Source organism: Bos javanicus, chromosome 25, assembly GCF_032452875.1.
Source record: "Bos javanicus breed banteng chromosome 25, ARS-OSU_banteng_1.0, whole genome shotgun sequence".
Classification (NCBI taxonomy): domain Eukaryota; kingdom Metazoa; phylum Chordata; class Mammalia; order Artiodactyla; family Bovidae; genus Bos; species Bos javanicus.
Genome location: NC_083892.1, coordinates 13,148,034 through 13,166,762, shown reverse-complemented (window position 1 = coordinate 13,166,762; position 18,729 = coordinate 13,148,034). Strand labels below are relative to the sequence as shown.

Here is an 18,729-nt window from a genome sequence, read left to right as displayed (position 1 = left end):
ACAGTTAACGTTGGAACTCAGCTCAAAACTCTATGAATAGTGGCAGACTCCTTCCTCATAATATGTAAGTTATAAAAAGCATAATTGAAGGAGTAATAATAGAAATTACAGTTAATGTCTTTGATGTTCTACTCAGGCCTTTATTGATAAATATTTGCAAAGAATATTTGCAAAGAATTGCAAAGTCTAACTTTGATTATTTACTATATGTGTACCTGGGCTTACATATTAGACCTTGCTCATTCTCTTTGTTAGCTTAAACCTAAAATTTCTGTTATCTGGCAAATGGTCATCTACCTGAACATTACTTGAAACAATGGGAAAAAATATTTTACCAAATTCCCTTAAGCTTGTCTTCTTGAAGATACAGAATAAGAGATGAACAAGGTTCCTTTCAGTACTACTTTGAATTTGAAAATGAACACAGATCCTGTCAGATCATACTTACAGTTAAACATCTGGGTGTTTATAATAAATGATTATTTAAATGACTTAAGAAATCACTGAGAGAAAAAAAGTCCTCCAGTTAAAAGGACCAGTGTCACAGCTCCTGGTACACACGTGTGCCTTGCTGGTCTTAATTTTCTACAGCTTTCCATTGTTCAAGAGTTGCCTCAGCGTAAAACAGAGCTCTGGTATGTGATGTGTCATTTATTAATATTTTGGCAAATTCCTTTCCAGATGTACTTTGATCAGAATTAAAAGACAAAAGTCCAAGGAAAAGCAGTTTTAGTCTCTTTACAGACCACACAGAAATACATATTTCAAAGAATTTACATCTTGAAGGAAGGATGTAGTGGTATATTGTTCACATTGTGAGGTCATTAGCTTTTTAGCACTGGGATTGTAAAAGTGCCTGAAAAATGTTTTTTGTCTAGATGTTATGTGTTAAAAAAATTTTTTGGAGGAAATGTTTCTTTTATTTGAATACTTTTCCTGTAGGACTTAAACTTCTGGTATCTGTGTGTTCTGAAAAAGAATTAAGGAGACTATATGTCATGAGACATTTTGCAATAAAGCAAGGCATATAGAAATCTTGAGCCTAATTTTCTCTCAACTAATTATCCATAAGTATAACTTTTAAAGAACCTTAAGGAAATTCCCTGAATAAGTCTTGGACTTTATATGAGGCCAAGTAAGAAAAGAATTGAACAGGAAAATTAGAAAAATGTGTTTAAGCCACAGAATTAAATGTGTGGCATAAAATGATGATCAATCACCATATGAGAAAAACCTGGTTCATTGGTAAACAAGTGAAATCTATGTTAGAGCCACTCAAAAGTATAGTCTGTGGACCTCAGTTACCTGCCAGTGACAAGCACAGAAGTCTTAGGAAAGCTGATGTCACTCCACTTTTACTTTATATTACAAAAGGACTAGTCCATAATACATTGGAAATTAAACTATATAAAAAAACATATTATCCCTTCACTACAGGCAATTTGAGGACCACTGGTCTATAGTAATTAAATTCACCATCAAACTCCTGTACTGAATTTCCTTTTTCTGAATTTCCATTTTAAAGATTAAAAACTCAGAATCTCAAAGAACATCCAAAACAAAATGAGGGCCATCCCTGCTCTCTGGAAACTTGATGTCTAATGAGAAGCAATGTTTTCAGGTATTGATCTGCATGCATGCAAAATTGCTTCAGTCGTGTCTGACTCTGTGCGACCCTAAGGACTGTAGCCTGAGAGGCTCCTCTGTCCATGGGCTTCTCTAGGTAAGAATACTGGAATGGGCTACCATCTCCTCCTACAGGGGATCTTCCCGACCCACGGATCAAACCCACACCTCTTATGCTGCAGATGTGGCAGGCGGGTTCTTTACCATTCGTGCCACCTGGGAAGTCCCTCAGGTATTGATACTTTCCCTTAAACTATAAATGTGAAAGTAATTATATTTAGGAAGATTAATACATTTTACTTATATATCAAGTGGGATATCTAGACAAATTTTAAAAACAAACATGAGATAACAGTGAAAATAAAGTACAGAATTTCCCAAAGCAAAACATAATTATCACTTCTAGACACAAAAACCACAGACTTTACAGGCATCATAAAATTGGCCTCTGTAGTTGATTAAAAAGCCAAAAACAAATATCTACAACATACTTACAATCCTACTTAAGGATTATCTTTCTCTGACATCAGTATAGTACAGTTAACATGGAGATGCTTATTTAATTACATGAATAAAGTGTATAATATTAAGAATCTTTGTCAGATTCCTTATTTATAAATAGTAAAATACTGAAAGGGAATTTTATAAAGGACACACAATTTAAGAAGGTTTCAAGGTATACAGTGTAGGAATTATGTAATGGGAAAGGTGCCGTAAGCCAGCCCTGACTCTAGGCTCTTTTACTTGAATGTATAAGTAGGAAACGCACCATTCTCTAAAGTGGGTCTCTTTCCAAAGGCACTCGTGACAAATAAAAAGCAGACAGAAGTGGCACTGGAGCAACACTAAAGAGTGTTAGGAAAATTAATGTTTAAGTTCATGAATGACCTCAGGCTTCATGTGTGCTGCCCTGGCAATAAATAGGCTGTATTTATTCTTCAAGAAACGCAATTGTTCTCCCTTCTGTTTTTCCTTCAAGGAATTCTGGAATGTCAGCCTACTGGTGGGACTGCCTCTGATTGAAGTTTCTCACTTATAAACTTACAGTTTCTTACAGGTGGAACCGTCATGAAGCTGTTACCAGGCAGATAGCTGAGGTGACAGAAATTCTCTGTTACTAAAAGCTAAGACCATGCTAATAGCTGTCTGATGTCCTGACCTACTCAGACAGAAACAGAGAACAAACAACCCAAATGGGTAAGTAGAACTGTTTTCTAATAGTATTAACTTGCATATTTGACATTCTTTTTAGCCCTATTTTTAAAGCTGAAAACCAGGGTGCAGCCAGTATGTAAGGACAGTAGGGGCTGGTCGCTGACGCTCATTTCTTCCAGGTCAGGTTCCAATGAAGCTGAGGGGCCAGTCACACTTGCCCTGTAAACTCTGACAGGAGAGTATAACGTGTAGCTCCTCTGACTACCTCTGATGGTTCCAAGTGGGAGACAGGCTGGCATCACAGGATGCAGTACAGGAGACATACATGGGATACAGAAGCAGTATGGGAGACATATTGCTTCTACAAGCTGGCATTAGTCAGTGCTCATGGTGCTGAATTCAACTAAGTACTCTTTCTGTACCAGGCCCTGTGCTAGGTGTTAAAGATACACACCTCTATTTCAGATAATGGTGATAAATGCAGTAAAGAAGATAATGTTGAAACATACAGTCCCTAACAAATAGATATTCATGAATGAGAAGAAATGCTGTAAGAAAATATCCAAACATTTTTAATCCCCAAACTTCCATACTGCTCTGAACCGAGGCCTCCCCTGGTGAATGGGTGAGGCCAGATAATTGCTCAATTCCTGTACAATTCAAAAATTCTATGATGCTTGGTTTTAGTAAGAACATTTTCTACTGAACTTGACCCATCACATTAAGTAGTTCAACAGTCTTGACTTTTAAAATAACTAAATACTATTAAAATTTCAGTAAGGGAAAAACATGATAAAGAGGAAAAACAAATTATGTGCAGCATGAAAGTTCTTTAAAACCAAAAGAAACACAAATGCTCATTGAGGAAATAAGAAATGTGAATTTCTAATGCAATTATTAAAAAATATTAGATTCTTTTGCATGTACTATATTGAATACTCATATATAATCTGATGCATAGTAGGTGCTTGATAAGTATTTGTTGAATAAATTCAGTATAACCAAAATCAAGTGGCCAAATAAAACATTCCAGTCTCCAGTGTGCAGAGTTTGAAGAAATGATATTACCTATTTGTGGTAAAGACATAGTCACCGTGGAACTCTTTCTTGGAAGGCAGATGAAGTGCCTACCTTTTGCCTAACATAAGGTTTCAAATTCATTTAGTATCTAGTAATTCTTCAAAGAGATAATCAGTGCCCACTATGCATGTATTAAAAAACCAGGGTGTAGTGAAAAATAGGAAACAACTGTAGGGATTTCCCAGCTCAGTTGGTAAAGAATGTGCCTGCAGTGCAGGAGGCTGGGGTTTGATCCCTGGGTTGGGATGATCCCCTGGAGAAAGGAATGCAACCCACTCTAGTATTCTTGCCTGGAAAATCCCATGGACAGAGGAGCCTGGTGGGCTATAGTCCATGAGATCCCACGCGTCGGACATGAATTAGTGACTAAAACACCACTAACCAACAATAAGGAATTGGTTAATAGAGATACAGTGTATCAGTTCAGTTAAATACTAAGGTATACAAGCAAGGTACACATAAGGTTACCATATGCCACAGCAATTCCACTCCAAGATATATACCGAAGAAAAGTGAAAACATATGTCCACATAAAAACTTGTCTAGTGTTCACAGCACCATTAGTCATAATAGCAAATGTCCACTAACTGATGAAAAAAAAATGTGGTATATCAACACAATGGAATATTACTCAGCCACAACAAGGGATGAGGTACTGATACATGCTACAACATGGATGAACCTTAAAAACATTACACCTAAGCAAAAGAAGCCAATCACAAAAGATGATATATTGTATGATTCCAGAATTTATTACAAAAAAATGTCTGGAATAGGTAAATCCAGACAAAGTATATTGATGGTTGCTTAGGGCCAAATGGAGTGACTGCTGATATGTACAGGCTTCTTTTGGGAAAGATGAAAGTGTTCTGGAATCAGATAGTGTGAGAGTTGCACAAATCTGTGAATATACTAGTAAGCACTGAATTACACACTTTAAAAGGTTGAATTTTCCCAGTGCCTTTTTTTTTTTTTAACAGAAATATAAAAATTCATCCTAACATTAACACAGAATATCAAGGGATCCCAAGTAGCCAAAATCATCTTGAAGAAGAATAAAATTTGAAGATCTCACACTTCCTGATTTCAAAATTTACTATGAAGCTCTAGTAATCAAAATGATACTGACATAAAGACAGAGATACAGGCCAATGCAAAAGAATAGAAAGCATGTAAATACACTCTCTTATATATGACCAAATGATCTTTGACAACAGTGCCAAGACCATTCAGTGGGGATGGAACAATCTTTTCAACAAATGGTGTTGGGGAAAACTGGATATCCACATGCAAAAGAATGAAGTTGGATCTTTATCTTATATACAAAAATGAAAATGAATTAAAGACCTAAATGTAAGACCCCCAAACTATGAAACTCTTAGAAAAAAAAACAGGATCCAATCAATCCAAAACAATCTAATTTATGACACCAAATTATGGCAATGATTTCATAGTCTGACACCAAAAACACAGGTCACATAACCAAAAATACACAAAGAGGACTAGATCAAACTTAAAAACGTCTGTTCATTAAAGGTTACTGTCAACAGAGTGAAAAGATGGGAGAGAGTATTTGCAAATCATATATCTGATAAGGGGTTAATATCGAGAACATATAAAGAACTCCTACAACTCAACAGAAAAGCAACCTGATTTTAAAGAGAGCAAAGGATTTGAAAAGGGATTTCTCCAAAGATGATATACAAATGACCAAAGGCATATGAAAAGATGCTCAACATCACTAATGATTAGAGAAATGCAAATCAAAACCACAGTGAGACATCACAATCAATGGGCAGAAGACCTAAATAGACATTTCTCCAAAGATGACATACAGATGGCCAACAAATACATTAAAAGAGAGAGACTCAACATCACTAATGGTCAGAGAAAAGCAAATCAAAACTAGAGTGAGGCTATCACCTCACATGAGTCAGAATGGCCACTATCAAAAAAAATTTACAAATGATAAATGCTGAAGAGGATGTGGAGAAAGAGAACCCTCCTACACTGTTAGTGGGAATGAACACTGATGCAGCCAATATGGAGATCAGTATTGAGGTTCCTTAAAAAACTAAAAACAGAACTACCCTATGACCCAGCAGTACCACTCCTGGGCATATACCCAGAGAAAACCATAATTCAAAAAGATATATGCACCCCAGTGTCCACTGCAGCAGTATTTACAATAGCCAGGACCTGGAAGTCACCTAAATGTCCATCAGCAGAGAAATGGATAAAGATGGGGTACATATATACAATGGACTATTTATTAGCCATAAAAAGGAATGAAATTGTGCCATGTGCAGAGACATGGATGAATCTAGAGGCTGTCATAAAGAATGAAGCCAGAAAAACAAGTATCTTATATTAACACATATGCATGGAATCCAGAAAAAATGGTAGAGATGATTTGCAAAGTAGAAATAGAGACAAATGTATAGATACCGAGGGGGGGTGGGGGTGGGATGAACTTGGAGGTTGGGACTGACACATGTACGCTACTGTGCATGAAACAGGTAACTAATGAGAAGCTACTGCCCAGGGAACTCTGCTCGGTGCTCTGTGGAGAGGGGATCTAGGTGTACGTATGGCTGAGTCACAGCAGTGTAAACCAACTATACTCCAGTTGAAAAAAAGAAAACAGTGAATATACTCAATATCTTATAATACTATAACAGAAAAGAATCTGAAAATATATATACACATATATATTTATATGTATAACAATCATTTTGCTGTCCACTTGAAACTACACAAAATTGTAAATTAACTATACTTCAATAAAAACAAACACAGTGAGATCACCTCATTCCACTGAAACAGCTACTATGACAAGAACAGAAATTAACAAGTGTTGGTGAGGATGTGGAAAAATAGGAACATATGTGCACTGGTGGCGGTGGTTTAGTGTCTCAGTCGTGTCCGACTCTTTGCGACACTATGGACTGTAGCCCACCAGGTTCCTCTGTCCATGGGATTCTCCAGGTAAGAATACTGGAGTGGGTTGCCATTTCCTCCTCCACTGCTGCTGGGAGTGTGAAATGTTGCAACCAGTATGGAGAACAGTATGGTGGTTCCTTAAAAATTAAAAATAGAACTACCATATGATCCAACAATCCCACTTCTGGGTATATGCCCAAAGAACTAAAAGCAGGGTCTCAAAGAGAGATTTTCACACTCGTGTACTCATCATTATTCACAACAGCCAAGAGATGGAGGCAACCCCATGTTCACTAATGAATGGATAAACAAAATGTGGTATATCCATAAAATGGAATATTATGCAGCTTAAAAACTGAGAGAGATCTTGTCACATTTTACAACATAAATGAACCCCAAGGACACTTAAATAATATAAGCCATATGAGATATTCAAAGTAATCAAATTCATTGAGATTGAAGGAAAGTACTTACCAGGCCTGGGGGGATGGGGAGTTGATGTTTAATGGATTTAGCTTCAGTTTTGTAAGACAAGCTTCTAGAGATCTGCTGCACAACAGTGTGAATACAGACTACAGGCCTGTACACTTAAAGACGACCAAGATGGTTAAAAAGAAAAAAGCGTGAATTTTATGATGTGTGAATTGTAACTCAAAAAAAAGTTACATGAAAAAATTGAGTTACAAAACTGTAAAGTAAAAATGTGTACATAGAACAGAAAGAAAATGTAAGAATCTACTGAAAATGTGAATAGCTGGATTACATGTGAAAAATCTATGCTTTTCTGCACTTTCAGACTTTTTTTCTAGTGAAGATGCATTACCTAGATACATAAAAACAAGGCACTTTCTTGGTTTAGGGGTTAAAAACAAGAAAAGCAATACCTGGGCTGGAGTGTTTGTAGTCACAGGAGATGGCGATTCACTAACTTTTGGCTCACTTGGGGACGCGGCTGACCCCTGCGACTCCTGGCTGGCTGGCTGGTCCGGAGACAAAGCATCACTGCTGTCTTCGTCAAATGAGAAATCGCCCTGAGTTTGGGGATAGTCCTCTTTCCCAACGCCTAAAGAAAGAAGTGATTCTTAATTGATCTTGGCCTTGGAATACTAAGGTTAAAACGAAAAAGGAGAAATATTATTCATTATAAGGACTAAAGAAAGCTGTTTAAAAACAAAGTTGGACATAATGTACTTCTCAGTGGGAGAATACACAACTACCTATGATGAATACCTGGGGGAAAATACCAAACCTGAGTCAGATCAAGCCTTTGGATCAGACTACTACTGATAGGAATACAGGAGACAAGAGATTTTTTAAATGACACCTAGGGATGCAAATGCATTCAAAAAAACCTAGAGTGTGGAAGTGCTAAAGGACAAAATAAGTTCATTCATCAGCAAATGACCTAAAAGATACATCAGCTAAAGACAATGTGCGGAGCTTGCTTGGATCCAGCTGTTGAAAAACATTATGAGGCCAAATGGGGCTCTGACTGGGGTACCTGTTGCTAAGTCCCACCTCAGGGAGCAGCGCTGCTGTACTGACACCTTCCCTTTTGGGGCCCATTTCTTTGGAATTGAATGGAATCATAAAATGACTGAATACAGACTGCCTAATTTCCATAGGTCATGGTAGCTTAAACCTCTTGTTAGAGGAATATCTGTGTTAACTGGTGCTAATCCTATCATACTTAGTATTAATAATAACAATAATAATACTATGGAGATAAGTACAAATGTTGATTTCTAAATCATCCAGAAAACAATAATCATGATTGGTGCTGGCTTTAAAAGTAGATTTTTCTTATCTAAAACTTCCAAGTTTGTCTCTCAGAAAACAGTAAAATTTCAGAGTCTTGCCTATAATTGCTTCCTTAACACTGGAGTCTACAGGAAGGATGTTTTTCTCTACCAGCTCCATAGGACCAGGTCTTTGAGCAATCTTTTCATTCAGATCATCAGCTAGTCGAGCTCTTTTCAACTTCATCTGAGTAGCCTGCAGGGACGGCTCCGCAAATGTTTCTGAAAGAGGAAACACAGGTTTAATTATTACTTGAATTACTGTCTCTATTCCATAAGATGGTGACTGCAGCCATGAAATTAAAAGACGCTTACTCCTTGGAAGGAAAGTTATGACCAACGTAGATAGCATATTCAAAAGCAGAGACATCACTTTGCCAACAAAGGTTCGTCTAGTCAAGGCTATGGTTTTTCCAGTGGTCATGTATGGATGTGAGAGTTGGACTGTGAAGAAGGCTGAGCGCCGAAGAATTGATGCTTTTGAACTGTGGTGTTGGAGAAGACTCTTGAGAGTCCCTTGGACTGCAAGGAGATCCAACCAGTGCATTCTGAAGGAGATCAGCCCTGGGATTTCTTTGGAAGGAATGATCTAAAGCTGAAACTCCAGTACTTTGGCCACCTCATGCGAAGAGTTGACTCATTGGAAAAGACTCTGATGCTGGGAGGGGTTGGGGGCAAGAGGAGAAGGGAATGACGGAGGATGAGATGGCTGGATGGCATCACTGACTCAATGGACGTGAGTCTCAGTGGACTCCGGGAGTTGGTGATGGACAGGGAGGCCTGGTGTGCTGCGATTCATGGGGTCGCAAAGACTCGGACACGACTGAGTGACTAATCTGAATCTGAATTCCATAATGTTATTTCAGGCCAACTAATTTCAACTGGTGTAAATTTATTTATGGAAAGACAACGACTGCTTGAGAATGCTCCCATCTGCAATTTACATTCTAGTCCTGGAAAGCTTTATATTGTCTACACAATGTGGATGTCCCTGGACTCAAATTAATATGAACTCAAGCCAAAACTGAGGTGCTGCTATTGCTTATTTATGATAGGAGGGTCAAATTCACATCTATTAGGTATTGGGGATACAGAGGAGAGAGATGCGGTCCATGCTCAAGAAGTTTGCAGTTTTAGATTGGGCTTCACTGGAAACCCATTTCTGCGAAGGGGTGACACTGCATCTCAGACTACAAGCTCCTCTGCAGGAGTTGCTGGGAAAAGCTACAAATCATATTCCTGTGCACAGAGTCCTTCATAAGAATTAAAATTTGGATTTATTTCTGAATAAATAACCTTGAGACATTCAATTACATAGTAATTCATTGTCACATAGAAGCATCAACTCATGTACCCACAAATGCATAAAGTTGTATAATAGACGTGAAACTACTATAAATATCATAACTCATAAACAGCATAACTTTGCATAATTCCTGTGTTTCTGGTAATGCTCATTAACATTTTATTAAATTGTTCTAAATAATACTTAGTCTGACTGTTGGTGTTAACTCAATATTGCGTTGAAAGTTGCTTGCTTCTTAAATTATTCAGTAGAAGATCTTTTAATGAAACTCCCTGTAAGTAACCTCAGGACTGTCTGATGTTTTTCATTCTGTAGGTTAGATGTCCTAGCTGAGGCCCAAAGCACACTGAGACCCCACGGCCAATAAACTACCCTTCAGCACAGCTGAGCACTTCTCTTTTCACCTTATGTGCTTACCAAAAATTAACCTTGGCTGTCCACAAAACAGTGCCATATTGTGATTGCCATCGTCACTCATAATTTAAATGTTACGGGGAAATCATAAACTTCAAAAATGATTATTTCTTGGAAACCTGAGTTAAATGCTTTGGCATGACTTGATAAAAGCAAGTCATTAAAAAAAAATCACTGTCACATCAGGACAACTAACAACTATAAAGATTTGGGGAAAAACGATAAAATTTAAGATTTTTAAACTCAGACTGCTTTTCAAGTATCTTTACATTTTGATCCACCATGAATGGAAATTGCAGATGATTCCCCTCATGTGAAGTTCTTAGTCCTAAGTCGGCATATTGGTAAATAAATGCATGTTTCTGTAACTTAAAATAACACATGTGCTCATCTCATTTTTATAATTTTCCTGTATAAAACAACTCTGGCCCCAATCTTAGTAGATAAAGCCCTTCTAACTGCACAGGAAGACAAGCGGGGGAAGTAGATCATGCAAATCATTCTGAAGATGCTTTTGTTAAGATGCAGGCAGGACAGTCTCCTGCCTTTGCCTCCCTTCCACTGACACTATCCAAGTGATATCAGGAATGTTTGGGAAGAAGATATTCCAAAAGCAAGTAGTAGAGGCTGGCATTTCAGTATGCTTCTATTCTGGTCTAAGTGCATCTTCATCTCCATGAGGCGGAGGTAAAACTTCAGGAAATAATTTAGACTTCTGCCTGCCAAACATCCAATTCAATCAAAACTGGGATGATGGCAAAATAAGTTGCTGGTGGTTTTAAGGTATTTTTAAAATTACAGATGAGACATTCTTACTTCAAAAATCTCAACTTTAGAATAGATGTCGTAAAGACATCACTTATGGTTTATTCCTATATATAATTAGGCTTTTAAATGCTGAAGAGTCTGATTTTAGAAAAAGCAAATATGATTTCTTTTGATAGTTAAATGCATTTGCCTTAGTTTTAATTATGTTAATAAAGCCTGTTACAGTCAGACGACAAGTTGAAACGGGCAGTGTCATTTCTACAAAAATGTCTCTTACAGGTCAAGATATTTTCAGGCACAGAAGGAGTCATTTACTAAGTTACTTACCAGCAAACTTGCTTCTCTGAAGATTCACTTATCCCTGACAGCTGGTGGCTGCTCCTACCCTACCAATGGAGTTCTGGAAAAGCTTTTTTTAGTCCAGTCGAAGTGGAGAAAGGCATAGACTTCTTGCCTCCCATCCCAGACACGAAGATAGTTACCTAGTCATAGATTATCTGGATTAGAAGAGACTCTACTTGGGGTTTGAGGGACCAGCCTGATACTCGGAACTGCTTTACAACGTTCTCTACACGGTGTCAGTCTGTCTGTATTCCCCGTAGGGCACTTTTCACAATCTGTAATTGACTTGTTTTGCCTGCATATAATCTCTCTGCCACTAGACTGTAATAAGCTCCATGAAGGGGGAAATCTGACTGGTGCCTAGCTTGCTGGAGCAAACGAACACCTCTAGTAAGGACAACCATGTCACTTCCTGAAGATTTTATCTGGAGACATCTGACTGACCTTTATGCTGAGCTAAAATCTAATACTCTGTAATATCAACCTAATTCTAACTCTATCATTAGGCCAGAGAAAAGAAATCTAATCTTCCTCCTACCTAATAACTGTCTCTAAATGTTTGAGAAGTTGCTGTATCTTCTCAAGGTTTCACACTCTCAAGGCTATCACAAGGTCAGGCTCCTCGTCTTGCTCAACAAATTAAGTCAGTGAAGCAAAACAATGGAAGAAAATTTATCTCGGGACTTTATGGTAGAAGTACCACCTTCCAAGAAGGCTTTATCTTTAGAGAGAAAAAGCCACGACCTGAGCCACATGCCTCACCAAAGATGGAATAGAACTGTCCTTACCAGCTTTGTAAAAGATGAGGCTCAGGCATGCAGAAAATGTGGTGGGCTGAGGGGAGTTTGTTTGTGATAATGGTCAGATCAAGCTGGACTGTTGTGGGTAAGCAGCAACAAAGAAAAATGTTAGGTATGGGCTTGCCCCAGGTAGACACAACAGGGTCCAAGTGGTTTAAAATCTAGGGTTAGACTTGTGTCTATCAGACCTTTTATGATGAGTGGGCACACATCACCCACTGGTGAAGAAATCTGGACGGAAAATGTTTTTCCAGAACAGAATGGCAGAGAGACCCATAAGCGCCCTCAGTGGGCAGGGAAGACTCAGTCCATCATCTGGTTATTTGTATAACCCCGTGTATCTAACATAACACTTTTAGCTTGGGGTCTTCATGCTGCTATCCAATTGACAGGATGTCAGCCTGTGGGGTTAAAAGTTATTAAAATCGGAATAAACAGAAATGGTGTAAGTCTCACTTGTTTTCTTGAGAAAATGTAGCAAGATAAGCAGAAACAGAACTTTTACCTTCTAAAATGTGCATCCTGACAAGTTCAGAACGATCTGGTCGACTCCGAATCTTGTGCTTCAAAAAGTTTTCGGTCTTTTAGATAGAGAGAGAAAGAGAAAGTCTTACCATAAATTATTTATGATTTATTGTGTGTTTTTTTTTTTACCTCAAGGTAACTCCATTTAAATAAATTGTATATGCTTTTGGTCATGATTTTGAGAGAAAGAAAAGAGTAGAAATTAGTTTTGTGAGAAACTATTATCCAATACAGGACTTAAATTGCAGCCTTCAAAATTGTACAGGGATTTGAAGTCTATGTTGACATAAAGTAAGCACTTTATAGACTTTTATTTTAAAACTTGGAAAAGCAGAGGCTCATAATTTTAAAGATGACCTCTGAACAGAGGATTTGAACATATAAGTATCTTAAAAAAAAATCTACACTTCAGGTCAAGTAAAAATTCACCTAGATAACACATTTCCTAAAAATTCCAATGTACTGTCTTTGATGAATTCATGTCTTTAACCATATTTTCTTATTCAGAACTGTACTCAATTCTAAACAGTATGGCTTTAAAATGAGTTTTGTAGTTTATATGACTCTAAGAGATCATTATTGCATCCTGGGAAAACTCTTAAGGAATTTGTGGAACATGTTTGTTTTTATATTGCATGATAGAAGTTTCCTATAAATTGAAAAGAACAAATAGTGGCCCTTTAAAGAAAAATAATAAACATCACTTTAATGCAACTATGATGGAGTCATCTCAAAGAATAAAACAGAGCTGAATATGGCAACATTGCTCCTTCAGTCAAATTCCCCAAGTCCTGGTCAAATGTCCCACTAACACAGACCTGGGAGGGAAACCACCCAAGGAAGGATCTGGTGTAAATCCCCTCCTCGGGTTATCCATCTGCAGGGCTAACAACTGGCAGAGATGTTCCATCAGTATTCTAAGAACTTGTTATGCCCAAAGCAAGAAAGAAGTGTGATTTTTCCTTTACATACAAAGCTAGGTTACTAGCTTTAAAGAACAAAATTTGAATGTCCTGTATTTTCTACAAACCTTCAAGATAAAACAACCCCAGGCTACACTGCTCCATATACCATGTATCTTGAAAATACACTCTATTTTCTCTATTGACATATGTAGGAATAAGATTATTACTTGTCCACAGGTATTCTAACACAAAAGAAAGAGGCAGAACATTTTAAATGAAAATCTCTTACTCTGGCTCGTTCCAAGCTTTTTATCTGCTCATGGAATGCCGCGGGGCTCTTCAGAGCTGTGAGAGGAAAAGAAATCATTTGCGTGGTATAGATAGAGGAGTTAATACTTCAGTTAAATGTTACAGTATTATCATGGTGATATTTCCTCTTAATCTTATTAGTGTGCCTCTACAGTTCCGTTTATTTCCTAGTTCCTTTAGGACAGTTGCAAAATTGAAACCTTAAATGTTTCAGAATTAAAATTATATGTTTCACAAATAAAACAAGTGAACATTTAAAACAGAGTTATAAACATAATGACAACTCATATATTAGGTCAGACTGGTTCCAGCCTGTAGTTGGGGCAAATTACCATTACCAAGGGAACTGTTTGATGGTTCCTCAACAGGTCTTTGCTCTTATGGTCATACAAGCTACTGGAGAAAGTCCACAGGTCCTCAGGGCATTTAACGTTGCAGTGCTCTAGCCTTGACCACAAAAACACTCTGCAGTCCGTGTCTTAGAGATCGGAGTTACCACTTACCGAGAACCTACAATGCACTAGTCCCATGCTCTGTGGTCCATCTTACAGTTACGTTGCTGCTGATCACCACAACAGCCTTGTGAGGTTCATATTAGCCCCAGTACAGATGAAAGGCTCAAAGAGGTTCAGTGAAGTTTTGAAGTTATACAGCTAGATGGTCGTCTAAGTGGAATTTAAACCTAGAAATCTGAATTTGGCAGGTTCGTGCTCTTCCTACCATACCACAATGCAACTCACTCTAAAGACACAGTGATTCCTTAATCTGTTAACTGCTAGTACATTAAATGTTCCAGAGTCCCAGAGAGGCAGTACTTATTAAAAGTATTACCTACTACAGTATTTCTATCAATAATCATAATCTTTGAAAAATCGTTAGTGTTTATATCCATCACTTTCTGATCAGTCCCTGCAGTCATCACTGTGGGTAGTCAGGGGACAGGGATGGGATACAGGACTAGGCTTACCTGGGCTGTCACCTCAGAATTGAGCAATCAGTTCTTGGTAACATTCAACTCTGGTACATAATGCACAGCAAAGGATCACATAAGTCCAGCCCAGACAGATTTGGCTAGGGACCAGTTCCTAAAAGCAGACTATAGCTGGCTTTGCAGTGATGTTTAAAGCATCATACTTTGATCCTGTTTGACTGGCTCATATCAAGTATGTAGTGGTGAGAAAATCTGGCAGATTATCAAACCAGTTTCTTTAAAAAATTCTTTTATAACCTCTGGCCTTTTTGGGGGGGGGGAGGCTTTTCTAATTCATTTATTTTAATTGGAGGATAATTACAACATTGTGATGGTTTTTGCCATACATCAACATGAATCCTCTGCCTTTTTTCTAAAAGAAAACGATTATTTTGGCTGTGCTGAGTCTTCGTTGCTGCATATGGGCTTTCTCTAGTTGCAGTGGGTGGGGCTACTCTTCGCTGCAGTGCTCAGGTTTCTCATTGCTGTGGCTTCTCTTGTTGCGGCTCAAGGGCGCTAGAGCACAGACTCAGTTACTACACAGCTTGTGAGATCTTCTGGACCCAGGATCAAACTCATGTCCCGTGCACTGGCAGGCAGATTCTTAACCACTGGACCACCGTGGAAGTCCCTATCAAACCAGTTTCTGATACCTGGTTTTACTAAAACACAAGATTTAAAATATGTAGATAATTAATAGTAGTTCAGAAAAAAAAGGAGACCCCCTGTTAGATTCTTGGGTCAGGAAGATCCACTGGAGAAGGGATAGGCTACCCACTCCAGTATTCTTGGGATTCTCTGGTGGCTGAGATGGTAAAGAATATGCTGGCGATGCAGGAGACCTGGGCTCAATCCCTGGGTTGGGAAGATCCCTGGAGAAGGGAATGGCTACCCACTTCAGTATTCTGGTCTGGAGAGTTCTGTGGACTGTATAGTCCACGGGGTCACAAAGAGTCAGACATGACCGAACGACTTTCATTTTCATTTTAGAATAAAAAGTTTTCACTGGGAAAGACATCTTATCACACAGAAAAATCTGTGTGACCCTTATCACAAACTAGAAAAAGCCAACAGCAATGATTGTGAAGACTGGAAAGTGTAAGTGCATTACGTAATTTCTTTCTAGTTTTTTAAGCCAAATGAATTACTTCTTAGGAGAAAATCAAATTTTAGACTAAGGCCCCCAAATAATCCTAACAGCCTATAAAAACAACCACTCTTCTACTCTAAAATATAAAATCACGTCCAAATTTGGTGATTATGTCAGTTAATTTCAGTCGCTCAGTCGTGTCCGACTCTGCAACCCCATGGACTGCAGCGTGCCAGGGTTCCCTGTACATCACCGACTCCCAAAGCTTACTCAAACTCATGTCCATAGAGAGGGTGATGCCATCCAACCATCTCATCCTCTGTTATCCCCTTCTCCTCCTCCTCCAATCTTTCCCAGCATCAGGGTCTTTTCCAATGAGTCAACTCTTTGCACGAGGTGGACAAAGTATTGGAGTTTCAGCTTCAGATGAAATAATCAGCTTCCAATGAATAATCAGGACTGATCTCCTTTAGGATGGACTGGTTGGATATCCTTGCAGTACAAGGGACTTTCAAGAGTCTTCAACACCACAGTTCAAAAGCATCAATTCTCCGGTGCTCAGCTTTCTTTATAGTCCAACTCTCACATCCATACATGACTACTGGATAAACCATAGATAGCTTTGACTAGATAGACCTTTGTTGGCAAAGTAATGTCTCTGCTTTTGAATATGCTGTCTAGGTTTGGCATAGCTTTTCTTCCAAGGAGCAAGTGACTTTTAATTTCATGGCTACAGTCACCATCTGCAGTATTTTTGGAGCCCAAGAAAATAAAGTCTGACACTGTTTCCATTGTTTCCCCATCTATTTGCCATGAAGTGATGGGACCAGATGCCATGATCTTAGTTTTCTGAATGTTGAACTTTAAGCCAACTTTTTCACTCTCCTCTTTCACTTTCATCAAGAGGCTCTTAGTTCTTCTTTGCTTTCTGCCATAAGGGTGGTATCATCTGCATATCTGAGGTTATTGATATCTCTCCCAGCAATCTTTGATTCCAGCTTGTGCTTCATCCAGCCCAGCATTTCGCATGATTTACTCTGCATATCAGTTAAATAAGCAGGGTGACAATATACAGCCTTGACGTACTCCTTTCCTGATTTGGAACTGGTCTGTTGTTCCATATCCAGTTCTAACTGTTGTTTCTTGACCTGCATACAGATTTCTCAGGAGGCAGGTAGGATGGGTTGGTATTCCTTCTCTTTTAAGAATTTTCCACAGTTTGTTGTGATCCACATAGTCAAAGGCTTTGGTGTGATCAATAAAGCAGAAATAGATGTTTTTCTGGAACTTTCTTGCTTTTTTGATGATCCAACTGATGTTGACATTTGATCTCTGGTTCCTCTGGCTTTTCTAAATCCAGTCTGAACATCTGGAAGCTCATGGTTCACATACTGTTGAAGCCTGGCTCGGAGAATTTTGAGCATTACTTTGCTAGCATGTGAGATGAGTGCAGTTGTGCAGTAGCTTGAACATTCTTTGGCATTGCCTTTCTTTGGGACTGGAAATGAAAACTGACCTTTTCCAGTCCTGTGGCCACTGCTGAGTAATTTGCTGGCCTATTGAGTGCAACACTTTCACAGCATCATCTTTTAGGATTTGAAATAGCTCAACTGGAATTCTATCACCTCTACCAGCTTTGTTCTTAGTGATGCTTCTTAAGGCCAACTTGACTTTGCATTCCAGAATGTCTGGCTCTAGATGAGTGATCACAACAGCATTGTGATCATGGTTATCTGGGTCATGAAGATCTTTTTTGTATAGTTCTCTGTATTCTTGCCACCTCTTCTTAATATCTTCTGCTTCTGTTAGGTCCATATCATTTCTGTCCTTTGCTGTTCCTATCTTTGCATGAGATTTCCCCTTGGTATCTCTAATCTTCTTGAAGAGATCTCTAATCTTTCCCATTCTGTTATTTTCCTCTATTTCTTTGCACTGATCACTAAGGAAGGCTTTCTTATCTCTCCTTGCTATTCTTTGGAACTCTGCATTCAAATGAGTATAACTTTCCTTTTCTCCTTTGCCTTTCACTTCTCTTCTTTTCTCAGCTATTTGTAAGGTCTCCTGACAACCATTTTGCCTTTTTGCATTTCTTTTTCTTGGGGATGGTCTTGATCACTGCCTCCTGTACAATATCACGAACCTCTGTCCACAGTTCTTCAGGTACTCTATCAGATCTAATCCCTTGAATCTGTTTGTCACTTCCACTGTATAATCATAAGGGATTTGATTTAGGTCATACCTGAATGGTCTAGTGGTTTCCCTACTTTCTTTAATTTAAGCCTGAATTTGGCCATAAGAATTTCATGATCTGTGCCGTAGTCAACTTCCAGTCTTGTTTTTGCTGACTGTATAGAGCTTCTTATCTTTGGCTGCAAAGAGTATAATCAATCTGATTTTGGTATTGACCATCTGGTGATGTCCATGTGTACAGTCTTCTCTTGTGTTGTTGGAAGAGGGATGTTTGCTTTGACCAGTGCGTTCTCTTGGCAAAACTCTGTTAGTCTCCGCCCTGCTTCTTTTTGTACTCCAAGGCCAAATTTGCCTGTTACCCCAGGTATCTCCTGACTTCCTACTTTTGCATTCCAATCCCCTATAATGAAAAGGACATCTTTTCTGGATGTTAGTCCTAGAAGGTCTTGTAGGTCTTCATAGAACTGTTCAACTTCAGCTTTTTCAGCATTACTAGTTGGGGGATAG

The 18,729-nt window shown here is 38.5% G+C and overlaps 1 protein-coding gene across 18 annotated transcripts in view; it reads right to left on the bottom strand.

The window, feature by feature from the left end:
• The window catches only part of MRTFB (myocardin related transcription factor B), a 223,829-nt gene that overhangs the window by 33,423 nt on the left and 171,677 nt on the right, over positions 1-18,729 (bottom strand). For all 18 annotated transcript variants that reach the window (XM_061401165.1, XM_061401170.1, XM_061401154.1 and 15 more), the window contains 4 exons: positions 13,953-14,008; positions 12,739-12,814; positions 8,664-8,825; positions 7,689-7,867 (listed from right to left, as the gene is read on the bottom strand). In XM_061401165.1, the coding sequence (XP_061257149.1) occupies positions 7,689-7,867; positions 8,664-8,825; positions 12,739-12,814; positions 13,953-14,008 (473 nt within the window). The remainder of the gene's footprint in view (positions 1-7,688; positions 7,868-8,663; positions 8,826-12,738; positions 12,815-13,952; positions 14,009-18,729) is intronic.